The 21,340-nt window shown below is 31.8% G+C and overlaps 1 protein-coding gene across 1 annotated transcript; it reads right to left on the bottom strand.

Moving 5' to 3' along the window:
- Positions 1-12,799: 12,799 nt before the first annotated feature.
- On the bottom strand, positions 12,800-18,613 carry LOC129308842 (EG45-like domain containing protein). Its single transcript, XM_054950228.1, has 2 exons — positions 18,502-18,613; positions 12,800-13,089 (listed from the first exon to the last, which is right to left on the bottom strand). The coding sequence occupies exons 1-2, from the start codon at positions 18,611-18,613 to the stop codon at positions 12,800-12,802; spliced, it is 402 nt and encodes a 133-aa protein (XP_054806203.1).
- Positions 18,614-21,340: the final 2,727 nt, after the last annotated feature.

Here is a 21,340-nt window from a genome sequence, read left to right as displayed (position 1 = left end):
TCAATTCGCTCCGGTTCGGATCTAAAGGTCAAATTCTCCCTCAATTCTACTTCTTCAGGTTCAATAACATGGGAGGGATCCGGGTTGTACTTCTTCAACTGTGATACGTGAAATACATTATGGATACCTGCAATCTGTGGAGGCAATGCAACTCTATATGCAGCAGGTCCAATTCGCTCCAAGATCTCATACGGGCCCATAAATCTAGGTGTCAACTTCTTTTCCTTAATGGATCTACCAATGGCTGTCACCGGAGAAACCTTCAAAAATACATGATCTCCTACTTGAAACTCTAACGGCCGTCTTCTCTTATCAGCATAGCTCTTCTGTTGACTCTGAGCTGTTAGCAATTTTTGCTTAATCATTGCAATCTTCTGGGTGGTCTGCTCTACAATTTCTGGACCAATGATACTCCTCTCACTTAATTCTGTCCAACACAAAGGCGATCTACACTTCCTGCCATACAAGGCCTCATAAGGCGCCATCCCAATACTAGAATGATAGCTGTTATTATAGGCAAATTCAGCTAATGGCAAATGATTATCCCAACTACCTGGTAGTTCAATGGCACAAGCTCTCAACATGTCCTCCAAAGTCTGGATCGTCCTCTCTGTTTGTCCATCTGTTTGGGGGTGGTATGCAGTGCTAAAACTCAGTCTGGTACCCATAGCCTTCTGTAGCGCACCCCAAAAGTTTGAAGTGAACCTTGGGTCACGATCTGACACAATTCTAGAGGGGACTATCTCCTTAATGTATATCTCAGCAAATTTCTCTAATGTAAAGGTAAACTTGATCGCCAAAAAGTGAGCTGATTTGGTGAGTCGGTCTACTATCACCCAAATAGCATCCTTACTCGAGGGTGTTCTTGGCAGTCCAGTGATGAAATCCATGGAAATATCATCCCATTTCCACTTTGGAATATCTAACGGTTGCAGTGTTCCAGCTGGCTTCTGATGTTCTATCTTTATCTTCTGACACGTTAAACATCTAGAAACAAATTCAGTTACATCTTTCTTCATTCCTGGCCACCACCAACCTTACTTCAATCATGGTACATTTTAGTTATACCGGAATGAATTGTATATTTGCTCCTATGAGCTTCTTTTAAAAGAATATTCCTCAATCTTGGATCATTAGGTACACAAACTCTACCTTTATACTTCATCACTGTGTCCTCAGAGATGGTAAAATTTGGGGCCTTACCTACCACTATCTCCTTCCTTATATTCCTTAAGTAGTCATCACTTTGCTGTGAGACTCTGAGATCTTCCCAGAATTTGCTCTCAAAGTCTGCTACCTGGAGTGCGGCCATTTGATGTTCAATCACATCTACTGGAACATCATGAAAACTGTTCCACAAATGATATTCATGAACCATCAAATGTGCAGCATGAATAGTCTTTCTACTTAAGGCATCAGCTACCACGTTAGCCTTACCTGGATGGTAATGTAATTCAAAGTCATAATCCTTCAGAAATTCCATCCATCGTCGCTGCCTCATATTAAGCTTTTTTGATCAAATAAATACTTCAGGCTCTTATGGTCACTGAAGATTTAAAACTTAGATCCATACAAGTAGTGTCTCCATATCTTCAGAGCAAACACAACTGCAGCTAACTCCAAATCATGAGTAGGGTAATTTTCCTCGTGTGGTCTCAACTGTCTAGAGGAATAGGCAACCACTCGATCATTTTGCATCAAAACACATCCTAAACCCTTTAAAGAAGCATCAGTGTACAGAGTGTACAGCACCACAGGATCAGGAATAGTCAATACTGGAGTAGTGGTTAACCTCTTTTTCAATTCTTGGAAAGCAGCTTCACATTTGTCAGTCCAAATAAATGGGGCATCCTTCTTAGTCAGCTTAGTTAAGGGCATCGCAATTTGCAAAAATCCTTTAATAAAGCGACGATAATAACCTGCTAAACCTAAAAAGCTTCGTATTCTGTAACAGATTTTGGCTGTTCCCACTTCATCACTGCATCAATCTTGCTAGGATCCACCGCAACTCCGTCTCTGGACACAACATGGCCCAAAAACTTTACTTCTTGGAGCCAAAATTCACACTTGTTTAATTTGGCATAAAGCTTATGTTCCCTCAAAACTTGCAAGACGATTCTTAAATGCTCACCATGAGCCTCCTCATCCTTTGAATAAATAAGAATGTCATCAATAAACACTACTACAAACTTATCTAAATAGGGTCGAAAGATCTATTCATGTAATCCATGAATACCGCAGGAGCATTCGTAAGTCCAAACGGCATCACCATGAATTCATAATGCCCATATCTCGTCCGAAATGCTGTCTTAGGTATATCCTCTGCTCTCACTCTCAATTGGTGGTACCTTGACCTTAAGTCAATCTTTGAGAAAATGCGGATCCCACAAGCTGATCCAGCAAATCATCGATTCTCGGAAGTGGATATTTGTTCTTGATGGTTACTTTGTTCAATTGTCTATAATCAATGCACAATCGGAGGCTTCCGTCCTTCTTCTTTACAAAAAGGACTGGAGATCCCCAAGGTGAAACACTCGGTCTGATGAAACCCTTCTCAAGTAGCTCTTCAATTTGTTTTTTCAGTTCCGCTAACTCTGAAGGGGACATCCGATAAGGAGCCTTAGAAATTGGCCCTGTACCGGGTACCAATTCAATTGAGAACTCTACCTCGCGCTTTGGGGGTAAATCGGAGACTTCGTCTGGAAATACATCCGCAAATTCTTTGACAATTGGGATATTCTTCACGCCTTCATCAATCTCAGCTTGGATAGAGAAGAAAACCATGTAGGCCTGGCAACCCTTCTTCATACATCTATCAACTTGCGCCGCCGACAAGAAAACATGATCTTGAGTCTCGACTGGGGTCACCGACAAAGAAGATAAAGACACACTCCTCTCTCTACAATCTAGGATAGCACCATTTGCAGCCATCCAATTCATTCCCACAATTACATCCATACCTCTCAGTGGTAGGATAATTAAGTCCATAGTTGTTTTCCTATTTTTAAACTCGACTACTAGGTTAAGGCATGCCTTAGTAGTCCTTACAGATTCTCCCGCAGGAGTAGACACATTCATATCAAAAGGTAAAATACACACAGGCAAATCAAGGTTCTTTACACAAGTTTCAGAAATAAAAGAGTGTGTAGCACCCGAATCAAATAATGCAACAATATCATGATGAAGGATTTTGATGTTACCTCTAATGGCATCCGGGGAGTTCATGGTGTCCTGAGTAAGAGCAAACACACGGCCAGAGACAGTAGGATGTTGGGAAGGGTTCTTCATATTTGAGCCCTGGTTGTCCCCACAAAACTTTGCAATGTGACCGGGTTTCCCACAAATGTAACAGACCCAGCACTGTCCGAAATGACGACGCTCGCATTTAGTGCACTGTTGAGAGCTCGCTGTACTCGGGGCAGGGGTAGATACTGTTGGGCTCCTCTGTGACTCGTGATAACTACTATGATAGCTCCTCTATCCTTGGCCCCTTTGAAATGGACCCTTCTGCCTTCCTTGGTTCCATGAGCTACTCGAACCCTGATGGTTTTTCTTTATAATGCCTCCGGTGGGTCGAGGGTAGGTTGGGGGTCTACTATATGAATAACCCCTCTTCTCTCTCTCAACCTCCTTCTTACTGCGAGCTACTACTTGTAGTTTTATGCACATTTCATCATAATCTCGGATATCTAGATGAGCCAATTGTTCCCTCAATTCTGGTCTAGCCTTCTCCAATAAGCGCTTAGCCTTCCATTCGGAATCATCCCTATACTGCAGGTACGTGGAGTATCTAGATAACTCCTGAAACTTAGCAATGAATGTGTCCTCATCGAGGTTCCCTTGCTTAAAGGCATGGAATTCCGCTTCCTTCTCAGACCTTAACTCTGATGGAAAGTAATGCCTGAATAATTTTTCCTTGAATTCCTCCCAAGAGAGTGTAGAATCATCCCTGGGCCCTGCTGTCTCCTACCAATCTCTTGCTCCTTTCACTAGGAGCACTAATGCTACTTGTACTTTTTGATTGCTGGTACATGTGACTACTCGAAAGATGGATTCGAGTCTCTTCACCCATTCCTCTACCACGGATGGTTTAAGGTTACCATCAAACGTAGGAGGATTAAACTTCCTAACAGTTTCCCACACATCAGTAATGGTCGGTGGGGCTCTCTGTTCCTCCTGCCTAATTTCCTTCCTTCTAGACTCATGATCTCTCGGAGTGGCAGGATGTGAGGAACTGCCTTCCCCCACATGACTCTCAACATGAGCCCTATCTCCATTTTTAGTTACCTTTTGCCTCTTTAGCTCCGTCAACTCTTATTCGTATCCTTGAACCTTGTCTGTTAATATTTTTACAAGCATTCTTAATTCCGCCAAGTCAGGCTCCTCATTTGGCAGTGGCGGTGGCAGGTGCTCATGTTGGAATCCTGAGTTACCACGAGTAACAGGCATTTTCTCTCCCCTCCTAAAGGATACAAGATATAAATAATAAAATTAGCCTAGCTATATAATGGCCATACAATGAGAAGCACCATAACAATGTATATTGCCAACCGACTATATGCAATGCACCATACATAATAAATACATATTAAATTCACACAAATAATAGTTTCAAACAAAAATTTAAATAAGTGTTACTCAAATAGAGGCTCGAAACATAATGCTCTGATACCAATATGTAACACACTCAAATTTACAAACTGATTTTTCGCAAATCATTAATTCAATAAATCATTTTTTTTGAACCCTCATCATACCCTTATCATGGTAGAAAAATTTCTACCATGGTACATCTAAGACAATATACCACAGGTCTTAAAATATCTCAAAAAAAAACAATTAGAACCATGAGGGACAGACAGGATCCTCATGGCATGATATTTAAATCAGGTCATGAATCAAGAGGGACAGATATAATCCTCTTCGTCATATAAATACTTTTAATAAAAAGGATTAGAGTTTACATGCTTCACAAAGAAGATATGTCCTAAGTTGGCACAAGATACATTGTATAATCCAAAATAAGAGGCAACGTAAAAGATGGTGTCTCATACACCATAGTTACACCTCTGGTGCTTTCTCGGCCGGACTCGCTCCTGTAAAAATGTTAACCACGGGGAATGAGACTTAAAAGTCCCAGTAACCAAAAATTAATATGTAATGATGCATGCGGATGTAACTAATCATGCGATTGCTAAGTGGGCACACAAAATATTTAACCGAACAATACTTTCAAACAAACCGAACAAGTATTTAATTTACATGACTGCACCTTATATCCTCCTTTCACCATGCTCGGACGCCAAATCACCCGGCCAAAGGTGAGTTGGACCAAGCGACACGCCACTCATTGGGTCCAATGAAGGCTTACCACGTGGTAATAATTAACCGAACAGAAATTCCCATTAACACCATACATTAAAATACCCTGACAAGTCATGCATCATTCAAATATCCAAACAGAAATATATCCGAACAATAATATCTCATCATGATAAACAAAAATAAATTTTTAACCCACTTGGCAATGATTTCACGGAAGTATATAACAGTATTTATTTTCAATAATTCATAATTTTTCCAAACAACAAAACAACACATAACCATTCACAAACACACCCATCACAACACATTAATAATGGTTACCTTGTGTCTTGAATAACAAGTTCCCCTTCACAACTCCTTTTTCACCACTATCTTTGTCAATATAATCTACATAATTATTTCACAATACTATATATTAATTTTACATTAAAATAAATAACTCTAATTTAAAGAGTTAGAAAGTCTTAGATCTATAGTCCATATTAACACTAATTTAAGATTTATGCCTCATTTAACTTTCTAAATTCTTTTTCTAAAATTCTCGTACCCTAATGAACTATTTTTTTTATCCTCAATTCACTTCTAGTATCACAATTTCATCCTTCTATATTCTAAAAATTCATCCAAAAATAAATTAAAAACTTTAGAATTATCCTGAAGCCTCAAATCACCTTTCTATAACCTCAAAAATACCTATTCATACTTAAATAAATATTTAATAATCATAGGTTTATCCCTACGTCTCAGATTCCACATAAATTCAACCATATAGATCTAGATTTGAACTCAAAAATTCTTAAACATGAGTTTCAACCTTAAGAAAATATTCTATAATATTTTTTATATCCCTAAGAATTTTAACCTATATTTTTAATCCATCATATCATCAGATTAACTATCCTATAGAAAAATCCTAATCAAAATATTTACTCTATCCTACAAAATAATCATATCACTAGAAAGCTAATATTATTTAGAAAATAACTATAAAATTAATTTTGTAATTAAATAAATTTTTAAATGCTAATCTAAACAGGAAAGTTAGAACATACCTGAAGAAAAAGAAAATAATCCCCCCTTGCGAGAAAACGCCGAGCAACGTGAGAGGAAAAGAGAAAAATAATATAAAAATGAGATTGTGAGTCCCAAAATTATATTAAAAAAAAACTATAGGTTTGAATTTAATTATTCAAACCTTTGGGCCAAAAGTTGCAATTTTCTCTAAATTGCATCTTAGCCTCTCATGCTTCCTAATGCACACACCCCCTCCTTTTTATACATGAAGTCACCTCTTCTCTTCCCTCATCTAACCAATGTGGGACTTAGAAACAACAACCTTCCACCCCCTTTTTTTTGTTCCTTCTACCTTCTCTTTTTTTTTTAACACATACATAAAAAAAATTATTTATGTATTATATCTTAACTAAATATTGCTTATGTGGTTTTAAATTTAAATTTTTAAATTCATAATTAAATACCTAACCATAATATTATTTCTAAATAACCTCAAATAATATAAATTCCTATTATTATCATTTTTTTTCTCAAAACCTAAATTCCACAATTTCTTTATTATATAAAAAAATCAGGATGTTACATTAGCACTATCCACCTCCAAAACCATCATCAAAGGAAGAGGGGGTCTCATCACCCAATCCGCCCTCAAAAAGAATTTCAGTTAGCCAATCTCAACTTGATTAGATTTCCTCAGAATCCAAGCAAATAAATTGGAAATTCTTTACAAACCTGTTAAAAAGGATAATCTCAATTAGATTTTACAATTAAATTCAAAGATTACCTCATCAAGAGATTCTTCAAGTACTGCAAATTAAACTCCAAAGCTTTTGGCAAAGCCAAACGCTACCCCTAAAAGCAGAATTTATATGGCACATGCTAGTATAAAAATGACTTTTTCCAGCGGCTAAAGAGGCGATGTTATTTCAGAGGATGTAGAAAATCCATTTTTGTACATCGGTTATAAAGCCGATGTTGAAAATTATATACAAGAAAATAAAAAAAATTTACTTTAACTTTTAACATCGATTGGATTGCTAACCGGTGTTAAAAGTGAACTTTTAACATCAGTTGGACTGCTTTTAATACCGGTTGGCAGTCCAACTGATGTTAAAAGTCCACTTTTAACATCGGTTATTACCATAACCGATATAAAAAAATATTATATTTTACAGCAATTATGGTAATAACCATTGTAAAAAGTATTTAATTTTTTTCTATTATATTTATACTGCACTGCACGTAAAACATAGCCACTCGGTGTAAAAAGGTGACTTTTTACACCGGTGAGTCCACCTGGTGTAAAAAATGTTAAATATTTTAACATAATTATAAAAATACCACAACCTTTATTTTTTACATCGTTTGCCTTCCAACTGATATAAAAAATATCCCGTAAATTTTAGATTTTGTACTAGTGACAGTTGAACTTGAAAGTCATTAGTCTTAATTAGGAGTTAGGAATACTAGGTGGAGTTAATGCTCTAAAACAAGATATTATAATAAAAGACATGTAAGATGTCCTTGTAATTAATAAGGACTAAAGAATAATATTCTTTCCATTCTAAATTATAAGACAATTTTAGAAAAACACTACTGCAAAATATATATTTTACGTCCTTCAATTTACATTTCCTTTTGTAAAAGTGAGATAACAAATAGAGGTGTTTCATAAATAAGTGTTGAATATTTATAGATATCAACATCACTTCTAATAAAAGCAACATAGACAAGCAAATCCATGTCGCACTTGTAAAGAACAACATGGTTTTTAGAAAATAATAGTATTTTAAATTATTTTATTTTGAAATGCTGAAACTAAAGATATATTTAACACGTAAATTAATGTTATTTTTGTAAATGTTAATTTTTAGATATTTAAATTTTTTTAATTTTTAATTTTTCTTTAAATTTTATAATATATCACTAAAGATATATCAAATAACCAGGGCCAACGCCGCCGACCAAAAAATCAAACAAAAAAATGGCCCACCAACTTAAATATTTTTAAAGGTGAGTAATTTTTATACAATATTTTTTATCCATAATTATTCCACATATATTTTTGTATGCTTATCATTTGATTTTGATTTATCCAATGCTATTAACAGATAAGGAGTACAGAGTGCGCATATTATATTATCCATTATATGTATTGTACAACATTTTTTGCTTTATAACAATAGTTCAACATTGTTATAAATATAAAAACTATTGCCTTTGGCTTTAAGTAACATTTTTCAAATGTTGCATATTCTAACGTTACTTGTTATCTAAGATAATAATTTTTTAAACTTTAGGCAACACTTAGCAAAATTTGTTGCTTTAGAATGACAATAGGCAACAACTTTCACGTCAATCTATTGCAATAATTTTAAACTATTATCTATCTATAAATTAAGAATTGTTGAGTAAAACTTAAAATAGACAAAATTTAATATTTCTTTTCTTACTTAGAATTTGAACCTTAAATCTCTTGGACATAAATCTAGCCTCTAACCCTCTTTCAACATTACTATTATGTCATCTATTACAAAATATTGATATATGTAAAGATATTTTTTAAGTAATTTTTGAGTTAATTCAATAAATAAAATATTAAATTAATTAAATAATAAAAAAGTAATAAAAATATATTAAAAATTGGATAAAAATAAAAGTAAATAGTTTTTTATATAAGTAAACAATAGGCAATATAATTTTTAACTATTCCAAAAAGAAACATTCAAAGGCAACATTTATTTTCTGTTGCCTATTGAAAAAGGCTCTTTGTTATCAAATATAAGGCACAATGCAAGATTTTCTGAACATTTCTTTTTTTTTTAAGATTTCCCTTAAATAGATACTCCCTTCAAATCTATTTATATTATTACAAGTCATATGTATGTTTACTTGAAGAATACTTGTCAAAACACTAATTAAACTTGTTGCCATTTTAGTAATGTTGACTTGTACATCAATTTACTAAGAGGAATTTCCTAACTGTAATGTCTGCATTAACATTACTAGAATAAAACATAACACTATCATAAGGACTAAGATTAAGCAAATCCCTAAATTAAATTACCATAATAGTCAAGTTTAAAATTAGAAGTTTAAAAGTTGGGATCTCGAGAAAAACCTTTTTATAAAAGCATTTGAGCTCAAATGATAATTGAAAACATAAAAGAAAAGGATATAGAAGCATGGCAAATGAAAACATCATACACATACATCAAAAGAGAACAAATTGGACAAGGTCTAATGTGTACCAGTTGCCATTGCGCATGTGTCATTCACCATGACAAATGGCACAAAGGGGAGAACCCCCTTGTTATGTAATGCACCATGGTGCACGTGACAACACTTTGGGTCCAACTTTTGAAGTGCATGTTTTGCCATCCGACATTCAATTCAAGTGATTTAAATGTCTACATGTAGCTATTTGAGTCATATATCTATTAGCATTGATTCGACAACAAATACTTTACTATTCAAAGGTCAAATACTTGAGTGTAAAAAAAACATTTTTTTTCCTTTCAAAATTTACCCAAAGGTGTCCAAAACCCCAAATCAAGTGCCAATAAACTAATGACCACCTGAACCAACTCAAACGAACTATAATACACCTAATTGAATCAACCCATACACGTACATATATCTCAAACACAACTTGGCCATTAAAATCCTATTTCCTCATTAATTAAAGGGCTTAGGCACAATTCAGCTAACAATTCTATAACCATCCATACACTTATAATTACCACATAAGGACATTTACAATAGTATTTCGGTCTCTTACAATAATTTCTATTACAATTATAATATCCTAAGCTGAAATACACTAAAACACCATAATCTCATGCAAGTAACCAAAAAACAATGCATGTCCTAAGTTGGTATAATATATAGATAATTTGTCACACAAAATACTAAAGGAAAGAGCTATACAATCACAAGCTCCTCAATTCCCAATAGCATCCTTTTTTTCTTTGCCCTTATCGGAACCTTCACTTATTAAATATAACCACAGGGGTAAGACAATATCTCAATAACTAAATAATCTAATATATCTACAAGTATGTAAGCATGTGAAGTGGTGAGTAAATAAGTTAATTGAACACATACCATACATATGTATAAATTTCTATCCATACTAATGCATGATCCACACTATCCCCCTTGTATTCTATATATTCCCTTTAACGAAATCTATGGGTTAACAACACAATAGAATCAAGTTCATGTGACTGGATTGGCCCAAGCTCACCAACTATGGGAAGCATATCAACTAAATACGTCTTTGCCTATTTTCAGACCATAGATTCTCCCTTCCTTGAATATTAGGAGTTTCGTATGTCCAATCTATCTATAGATGGTACTGGGACTTCCAAACAAGTAAGCTAAGCACTGAGGCCTCCAATGTGTCAGTGTATACATATGGATTTCTAAACAACACTATAGCCCTAGGATGAACTCCCAGCCTCTCACAATAATCATGCACATGCCATTTAATACATTAGCATGTTATTATATACACAGCTTCACAAGTATATTTTACACATATGAATTTGGTATAAAAAACACCTTTCAAACATATAAGCATGCATGCATGCATATATTCAAATTCCACTTCATAATTTTCCAAATCACCAAAAACATTCACATTACTAGGTTATTAATTAGAACAATAGCATATATACATTTATTTTTTGCAATCCCACAACCATCAAATAGACAAATAAAAGGATTAGATTATCTAATTACCTTAGCACTTTTATCATAAAAAAAAGGTTACTATGGAAAAAGCAACTCCTTAAAATTTCATTAGTTTTATAAGACTTGATCAATATTTAATCTATAAAATTAAACACTAATAATTAATTTACAACTCTAATTAACCCTATTTTAGACTGAATTTGGCTACCCACACTATCCAAATTTTCTCTTTGGCATAAACAACACTTCTTATATATTTCATTCATCATATATAACACTTCTTATACATTGTTCCCAATATTCAAATTTAAGTCTAGGGTTCATCTAAACCCTAACTCAAAATTCCAAATCATTATAAAATTGTAAAGCCAAGGTTTAGAAACCTAATTTGAGTCTTCAAGGCTCCATCTAATCAATGGGTTCGAAACTCAAGGGAGGATGAGAACAACAACAAACCTATCCAATAAACTCATAAATTCAAAAGTAAGGGAAGGAGAGTTGATAGGAAGCTTATTCAAGGATGTTTCTAGCTTAGAATTAAGCCTCCAAAGTGCCCAAAATGTAAAGCCCTAACAAACTGAAACTCATCCTTTGTTACCCTTCTTGTTTTCTCTATTTTCTCCTTCTATTTTCCACATGTAAGAGCATCTAATTTAATTAGATTTTCGCACATCCCTCACAATGGATGGCACAATGAGCCAAAAATAAATTTTGGGCCTCGCTTGATGCCCATTCTACTTGAACACCAATCTAGCCCACTTTTAAGGTTATCTAATGATCCAATAACCTCATTAGTATTCTAAAAATATCATTAATTCATTAATCACCTAATTTACTGATTTACCCTTTTTTAAACTTTAAATTCTAAATTTAAAAGTTTGAGGATGTTACACTAGCATTACGATGCTATTAGGATGCTATTTTGCTTTTCTATGCAGAATAAATCAACGTTATGTGCAGAGCAATTCAAATTTAATTAAATACCTATATCAACTAATTTAAAATAAAAAAAAATCATAACAAGCTTGTTTTTAAAGTGCAACCACTATAATCAAAATATACTAATATGCCTATCTTCAGTTTATAATACACTACAACAATTTTTACTTTAGACAACAGTTTTGATTACAACAATTCTAAAAATATTGCCTAATGTTGGTATAAGCAACAGCTTTTCTATATTGCTATTGATTCATATTTTAAGCAACAAATACTTTACAATGCTTTTAAACCGTTCCCTAAAGTAAAATAGCCAACAATTTTTTCAAGTATTGAAATAAAATTTTCAGATACCCATTATAAAAAACAGTTGCCCATAAAGGTACTTTTATTATAATATTTTAAAATTGTTTCTTATTTTAATAGACAACAAAAAAATTTCAGTTTTTAATTTCTCCCTTTTTGTCCTTCATTATTTTTTTATCATACATGAATATGATCAAACAAAAAACTACGAACATTAATAACAACGACAGCAAAAATTTTCTGGCCAAAGAAAAATATTAATAGCAATAATTTTATTAAAACGCATTGGCTTGAACGTTCCTTACATCGCCCATGGAAAATGATGAGTTTACTAATTATTATTATTTTTCTTTCTTTCTATCATCCATAACTCCACATGCATGCTCCTTGGACTTTGACTCCACAAGCATCACACTCTAAAAATACACCAAAGAAAAGTCAGTAATAATAATTAATAAGCTTGTAAATATACCAAAAGTATATCAACATTGACATGGAAATAGATCGATGGATTTACTTACGGGGTGTAGTCAATGTTGATTTCGCCTTGGACAGGGTCAGCAATGGCGGAGAAGGCTTGCTGAGAGAGATACAAGGTTGCGTGGCATGCCGTAGAAGGGCAGCGATCGACGATCTTGACAGTGATGCTTCCTCCTTTACACGGCTGAGCCGCCCCATTGTCGGTGGCGGTGCCACCAGTGCACGTGATTCTGAACATTCTTCCACAGACTGCTCCGTCGTTCCAGAGTGAGTCGCTTGCTGCTGCTATCATTGTTCCTTCATCTTCATATCCAAAGCACGCAGATGCTGCCAATCAACCAATTGTCTCTATGAATTGTTCATCTCTGAAGAAATGCCAACGATATGATGTATGGTGAGATTGTTCTTGTTTGTGTAAGTCTATGGGACAAACTAGTTTTCCTTCGGTCGTATATATACGTCATCCAGAAAGAATTTATAGTCCTTTTCACAAATCAATTTGCATAGAAGGTGAACCATTAGTTATTTTGTTTTAATTTTATCCTTTTAAAATTTTTTATGAGTAGAGTAAAAAATTACTGGAGAGAAAATATTTTAAAAAATGATGCATTTAGAGCGGGTAAAGTGATTTTTTTTTTCTTTTTAAACAACAACATAAATAATTTAACTACATCTCCTTAGTTTTAGTGAAGGTAGTTAGAAATAATTTATAAATAATATCTAAGGAAGTACATGTGTAAGGATGTTAAGTATAAGCATGAGCTTGATTAGATACAGAAAATCTCATATCTATAGAGTTAAGTTTAATAACTAATATATATATATATATATATAAGGACCAATAAAATCAAGCTTTAAAATTTTAAATTAAAATGTAGTGTCAATTTCACTACTTATAGTTGGTGTATGCTTTGTTAGCGGGAATGGCTCTATGAAGAATAGAAGTAGAGATGAAGAGGAAAGTTGTTCATGATGTCTTCAAAGCACAGGAAACACTTTTATTCAGGCTTAATTTGTCCCTACCTATTATAATCTCTAGGTACAAATTTAATTAATGGTAAATTTTCTTAAGGATATAATAAATACCCTTGACTATGTATTGTGCTTTTCAAGAATTAAGCTAAGACAATAATAGTTTTTACAAAGTAATAATTTCACTTTATCTTTGGTATAGTCAAAAAGAAAGGCAGTAAGTTTCAATAGTTGGATGCAAGAAACAAGTGATGATGAGGGATATTTATAAATAATGAAATAATGTCTTCAAGTAATACTTTTTTTTTTAAGTAATAAAACAATTTACCTAAAAGTCATAACCGTATGTTGGTTCATTATCCTATTTTGGTTCATGAACCAACATAATTTACCAATTTTGGCCATCTGATGTGGACAAAAAGGATTGGAAATGGCAATAATAGTGGCAAGAATCGAGCTTGATTTTTAACAGCAAAACAATGACAAAATGGGTAAGAATACCTTTGTTATTATTATGTGGGAGTCCCACAACTATTTCATGTCAGCAAATAACATAGAAATTGTTAGGTCTCTAATAGAAGGGTGATTTTCTTCTTAAAAAATTGTTTAAGGGCATATTGCTCTACCCTTTAATATAGAGTGCCAGTAAGAGTGAGAATAGATCGGGCCTCTATCAGGGGTCTATGTGCTGGCCTACCTCAGACTTAACTTAACCTATTTACTAAATAGATTCAGACTAAGTGCAAGCCTTTAATTAGGTATTTAACTAAATAAGTTGGGTCTAATTTTTCAAGACCTAGCATATGAGCCTAATAGGCTAACCAATTTACATCAATATATATATACTCCCTCCTTCTTTATATATAAGATATTTTTAACTGAATCATAAAAACTAATAAAAGTTGATTATCTAATTAAAATTACAGAAACATTCTAATTCTATCCCTAATTATTATAAATAAAAAATGAATCTCTTTTTTTAAAGTAAATTAATGAGATTACTTGTCTTTTACTCTTTTCAATTTAATAAGGTATAATGATTCATTCATTCAAAAAATATGCTAAAAACCTCTTATATTTAGGGATAAAAAAATTTCTAGAAGACCTCTTATATTATTTATATGAGGACGGAGGGAGTATATATTATAATATATCACACATAAATCAATTTCACCATTTGGTTTTTAATCAATCTATTTTTTTAATTTTAGCTGTTTTTAATTAGATTGGACTTATGTATTGATTTTAATGTTATTACTTTATTATTGTATTGTAGTTAGTAAGTCTTTTTAATTATTATATATTGTAATTGATAAATCATGTTTTTAATGAATATTTGAAAACATAACTAATAAGAAGGCTTACTTTTAAGTAGGTCTTTAGGTCAGGCCATGCTTTAGGTAGGCTCAAGCTTGAGCCATGAAAACAACCTTATACAAGCTTTAAGGCAAACTTAGACTTTAAACTTATCACACAAGCTTAGGCCTGTTTGGCCGAAGTCTAACTCGGCTTAGCCTATTTTCACCCCTAGTGCTAGGCAAATTTGGTGGGATGAGAACTTTTAAAAAAGCTAGATTTAACGTCTCAAAATATAAAATATTTTGAAAAAATTAAGATTTCATTAAATAGGCTCTTATTTCAATATTATCCTTTCTAACTCTTTCTTTGTTTAATTTTGATTCCTCTCTCTTTTCAATATATTAAATGAAGGGCATTTTGAAAGTTTATGTTTTTATTTTAAAAAAATAAAATTGTTAAGTATATTTAATAATGTTTATTAATATGTGAGATTTTGTCTAAAAATGTTATAATTTGGAAAGGAGGAAGAAACTCATTTGGTCAATGCAAAAAGATTTTGAAAAAAAGGAAATACAATCAAAATCATTAAATGCTATTTTTTTTATTAAATGCTATTTGATATTTAGAAGGGAGAAAATTTCACTATAGCCTTCTTGACCAAATTTATTGATAGTTAAACCCCTAACATTTTGAAATATTCAATTCAATCCTTATGGGTCCCACGGGTTAAATTGAAATCAAATTTTTGAAAGAAATAACACAAATAACTCCAATCCCCTAAAATAAATAATTAAGGTGTAGAAAATGAACAACTAACCTAGGAAAAATTTACAACTCTCATTCACAGCATAACACCAATATGAATATAAACAAGTAATATTAGGCACATGAACAACTGACATGTGGAAAATAGGCAACTGATATGCAGAAAATTTGCAACTCTAATTAATAGTATAATACCAATATGAATACAAACAAATGAATATGCATAGAAATAACCTGTGTAAGGAAAATAAACAAGTACTGTATAGAAAATAAACAATTGATGTAGCAAAAATTCACAACTTTCATTAACAGCATAACACCAATATAAATATACAAACAAGTGAAGCGAGATGCGTGGCCAACTCGTGTATAAAAAATGAACAATTGATATATGAAAAATAAACAGCTAATGTAGGAAAAATTTGCAGCTCTCATAAACAGCATAATATTACTATGCATATAAGTAAGTGAAGTTAAGTGCATGAATAATTCATTTTAAAAAATGAAAAAGTGTTGTATGGAAAATAAACAACTAACATAGAAAAAATTTGCAACTTTCATTAATATTTTTACACTAATATGAATATAAATAAGTGAAGTTACGTGCTTGAATAACTTGTCTAAGGAAAATGAATAAATGATATATGAAAAATAAACAACTAACATAAGAAAAATTTACAACTCTCATTAATAACAAAATACCAATATGAATATAAACAAGTAAAGTTAGACACATAAACAACTCGTGCATAAAAATGAACAATTAATGTATGAAAAATAAACAATTGATGTAGGAAAAATTTGTAACTTTCATTAATAACATAACACAACTATAAATATAAACAAATGAAGCTAGACGCATGAACAATTGTATAGGAAAAATGAACAAGTATTATACGAAAAATAAACAACTGACATAAAGGATTGGGGTTATTTGTGTCATTTTTTTCAAAAATTTAATTTTAATTTAGGCCAAGTGAAACCTACAGGAATTTAATTAATGTTTTAGAAATTTGGAGGTTTGACTGACTCTAAGTTTTGTCAAGGCGGCTGGAATAAACCTTTTCCCATTTGGAATCTCCATACTATTTCTCGGCACGTAACCCTTATTCTATGGAGAATGGGAATAAGAAGTCACAAAATTTGTCTTTTTTTATTTTTTAAAAAAATTAAAGGATAAAATTATAATTAATTTATATATTTACCTTGCCTTTGAATATTTTTTAATTTAAATGTTAGTTTTATGATTATTAATTAATTTACTTGTAATTTTTTATATATATATTATTTAAAATATATTAAATTGGCTATCAGTTTGACGACTGTTTGACAATTTACCTTTAAACCACTACCTTCATCCGATTCAATGTCCAATCTAGTTTTTTAAAACATTGAATATGATAACTATCAACTCATCTAATTGACATTATAATTTAACATGATAACTACCTAGTAAATGATTATAATTCAAAATTTATTATGCCACTAATGACTTTCTAACCATAATTAAATATTTATATTTCGACACGCTAAACATCCAAATAATTAAAAGCAATAAATAATTGCAACAAACCACATCATGTAATAGACCTCCTGAATCTATAAATCATAATAAATAAGGTAAACTCATGCTTATCTGTCTCATTGACAATTGACCAAGGAATTCAAGAAGCCTCTTTTACAAAGTGCTAGTTCAATCACCACGTCCTTCTAACGAGTAAACCAGTGCCATCTCAAAAATTTTCCCCCTCCCGATATTTTTAGGTTTATAAAGTTTATAGTCAATTCCTTCAAAGAAGTTATTTGTAGTCAACGGAATTAAGAATAAAAATTATTGGCGAGCATATGAATCCTTGAAGAATAGAAGAAGTAGAAATGAATGAGAAAGTCGTGCTCAATATCTTCTAGGTGTAGGCAGTGCTTACCTTTAGACTTAATTCATCCCAACCAATTTCAATTTTCGTGTATAAATTGGATCGATGGTGAATTTCCTTTAGGATTCAATAAAGATCTTGAGTATGCATTACATTGCTTCCAAACTCGAACCAAAACAACAATGATTTTTATCGAATGATAATTTGATTTTTATCAAGTGATAATTTGATTTTATTTTTTATATACTCAATGACAAAGACAACAAATTTCAATAATTGAACGTAAGAAATGAGTGATGGCAGTATTTATAGATAAAGAAGTATTTGAAGTGGACTTTTCAAATAATAAAACTCTACTTAAAAATCATAACCCTATTTTGGTTCATGAACCAATATAATTTAATAATTAATATTAACTAAGAATTATTTATATTAACATCCTTTTATTATATAAAGCTTTCTTAAAATAACATTTCCTTTCACTAATTGACTATTTTAATTTTATAACTCTCCAAAGATACCTTTAAAATTTAGAGAGATATGACTTTGATAATCATAACTGTCTATAAAACCCTTCATTGAAATTTCTTAATTATAAGGATATAACTTTAAAAAGACAAATCTTTATTTTGAAAATATTTCAACATATTTTTCCCGTGCTGGGTTTCGTCAATAACAGCACAAGTATCCATTTTAATGAAGCATATAGGTGATCCTGATATTAGTAGTTGATGATGTACACCAAAATGGAACCAATAGAATAAGCATGAGATAGCTAGGCATGTGAATGTGGAATAGGAAACTGGGATTAATTAATGAGGATACTCACGAACGTATTGAGTGTAAAAGGTGGCGGTTCCAGGAATGGCAGATGTAGACAGTGAGACAAAGCTCGAGAGGGCAAGCACCATTGCCAACACTGCTTTCATTTCGAGAGCCATTTCTTTGATCACTTGATTTTCTTTTCCAACTGCGACTCTATGCCATTTACTTCCTCCCGTTCATATATATAAAAAGTCTTTTAAATTTTTTTTTAAAGATAAAAGGTTGTTGGTATATTTTAATGAATAGATTATTATACTTTTATTAAATTAAAAAGAGAAAAAAAATAAGTACTTTCATTAATTTACTTTAAAAAAGAGATTTATTTTTTATTTTTAATAATTAAGGATAAAATTAAAATGTTACTTTATTTTTAATTAAATAATTAATTTTTATTAATTTGCATGATTCAATTAAAAGTATCTTATATATAAAAACAGAAGGAATAATTTATAGCTATTTATATTCGGTGCGTCTCCACAAGTTGCTGAAGGACATTAATTTACTGCATTAACTGACCTTAATTGCTACTGATGAGCAGGTCATTGAATGGACACATGAATGTGTCTCAGTCAAAGCAGCTAAAATATAAATAAAACATATTTTAAAAGTAATTTTTAATTTAAAATATAAAATATTTTGTAAAAATTAAATCATTTTTTTAATTTTATTTTTTTATTAGCATGTGTGAAGGTATTTAATATAATTATATTATTATTTAATTAATTTTTTACGTTCATGTACGTGACGAGTGATCCCTATTAACGCTTACTATTAGCCAAACTGTCGTATATACTTGGAAGTGTCCCATTAAAAACTTGTTTTGATTTGCATAATATCATAAAATAAATAAAGTATTTGAGTAAATATTAAACAAAAATAATATGCCAAAAAAAAATAAACTGAGTCAGAATCTTACCAAGTTCGCACATAGCAAAATCTACCTGATTATCTACATGAGAGATAAGACTATTAAAATTGTATCTAAGATGCAAAACAGACACACTAAAAAGAGGAAGAATGAACATGGAAAGAGATTTGTTCACTTTGAAATAAGTTCTTCCTTCAATCGCCCACCTTTATTTATATTGTAGGGAAATTGCCCTGAAAAAGGAAAACCCAATCATTATTAAGGGCGGATTGATAAATTCTAACAGTATTGATTAATTCAGTCCATGCCCAGCGGATATATAGTGTGTTTCTCAATTATAATTTGGTGCTTAATGCACTAGTTTCTTTTAGTTGAATGGTGATTATGAAATGGAAAATGAAAAGTCACCAAAAAAATCGAAAATGCACTCGACAGATGATGGGTGAAATTAATTATTAATTTTTTCTGTTAATTAATTAGGATAACAGGCGACACAATTGTTCTTTTTTTTTTATATAAATTTTTGTGGGCCATGGGTATCAGCTTATAATTTAGAATCTGAAGTACCAATCGCAGGCTCATATGGGCCTTGAATACCACTGAGACATTTCAAAGAATTAAGGCCCAATATTTTTTCAAATACCCATTTTGTTTCTCACGAAAGGGGAGAGAGAGAGATAGAGAGAGAGAGAGAGAGAGAGAGAGAGAGAGATAGACCATTTGATAGTGGATCTAAACAAGATTGACCCCCGAGTCCCAGACTAATTAAAGTCTACTTGGATACTTGAAAAGTTTAAATATTGTCAAAAATGAAGATAAAATATCATAAAAAATAAAAAATTATATAACATTTGTTTTTCGTTCTTTATATCACTTTTTTTATTTTAAAAACATTTTACAAGTTTTTAACATTTTCTAGACATATCAATTTGTTTCTAAGAAACACATCGAATACCAAGCAATCTAGATTGAGTTGGATGAAGCCTAAATCAATGGTTATTTGCACATATTTTTTTACTTTAAAAAACTAAATCCATGCACATTAAACCCTATTTTTCTTTCATATATCAACAAAATTTGAATTTAAAACTGTATTCAAGGGGTATTAAAATTTTATTAAAATGCTAGTGCATGTTAAATGTTCCCACATACATGGTTGGCTGAGACAATACATTATGTATGCTTATATTTTTCCGGCATTGAAGGCTAAGGAGATAGGACAACGTTGAATTGTCATAAACTAATTGGATACATTGAAGGTGGGTAGGGGCGTGTTCAACGCTAATTTGGTAAAATCCAATTGTAACATTAATTTGGTGGGGTAGGCATCCCCATAACTTCCTCCATCAATCCATCAATAATAGTATATATTATTATTTAATGGCTATTAACAAGAGTCAAGGGCAATTTTATGTTATGTTGGGCGATATTTGAAAAATTTTATTTTTACACATGACTAATTATATATTATTTTTTCTAGGATGAGAATTATTAATGGGCTGAAAATATTGTTGAATCATAATTTTGATCATCTCTCTATGACTATAAATGCTGTTTATCCAGGTACTTCAATTTTTGAAATCATGACTCATGTAGGTATGAAAATCTTTGCTTTTTAGTGATATCAAGATAAGTCTTTTTATTAGTAATATTTACCCGTCTTTGAATATGAATGTAAGTATAAGTGGCGTGTGATTACAGCTAATAGTTGCGCTTTGCTTGCAGGGGCGATATTCAGTTGATTTAATTTATGGCTGCAATGAAGTATTGACATTGTCAATCTTTTTCCATTAAAGTGATTTCTAATATGTATCTTTAAGGAATATATATAATCTATTATTTTCGATAGCAATTGCAATCTGATTTAGCAGTGGTTTTTTTTTTTTTTTTGGGGGGGGGGGGGGGCTCCCGTACATCGGCCGGAGTCCGTGCTAGTTTTAAATGAAAACCTAAAACCGGAAACGTATTTGGGGTC

Source organism: Prosopis cineraria, unplaced genomic scaffold (assembly GCF_029017545.1).
Source record: "Prosopis cineraria cultivar Desert tree isolate PC_DT_omini unplaced genomic scaffold, ASM2901754v1 PC4, whole genome shotgun sequence".
NCBI lineage: Eukaryota > Viridiplantae > Streptophyta > Magnoliopsida > Fabales > Fabaceae > Prosopis > Prosopis cineraria.
The sequence above is the reverse complement of the archived record's forward strand: the minus strand, read 5'-3'. Positions and strand labels throughout refer to the sequence as shown.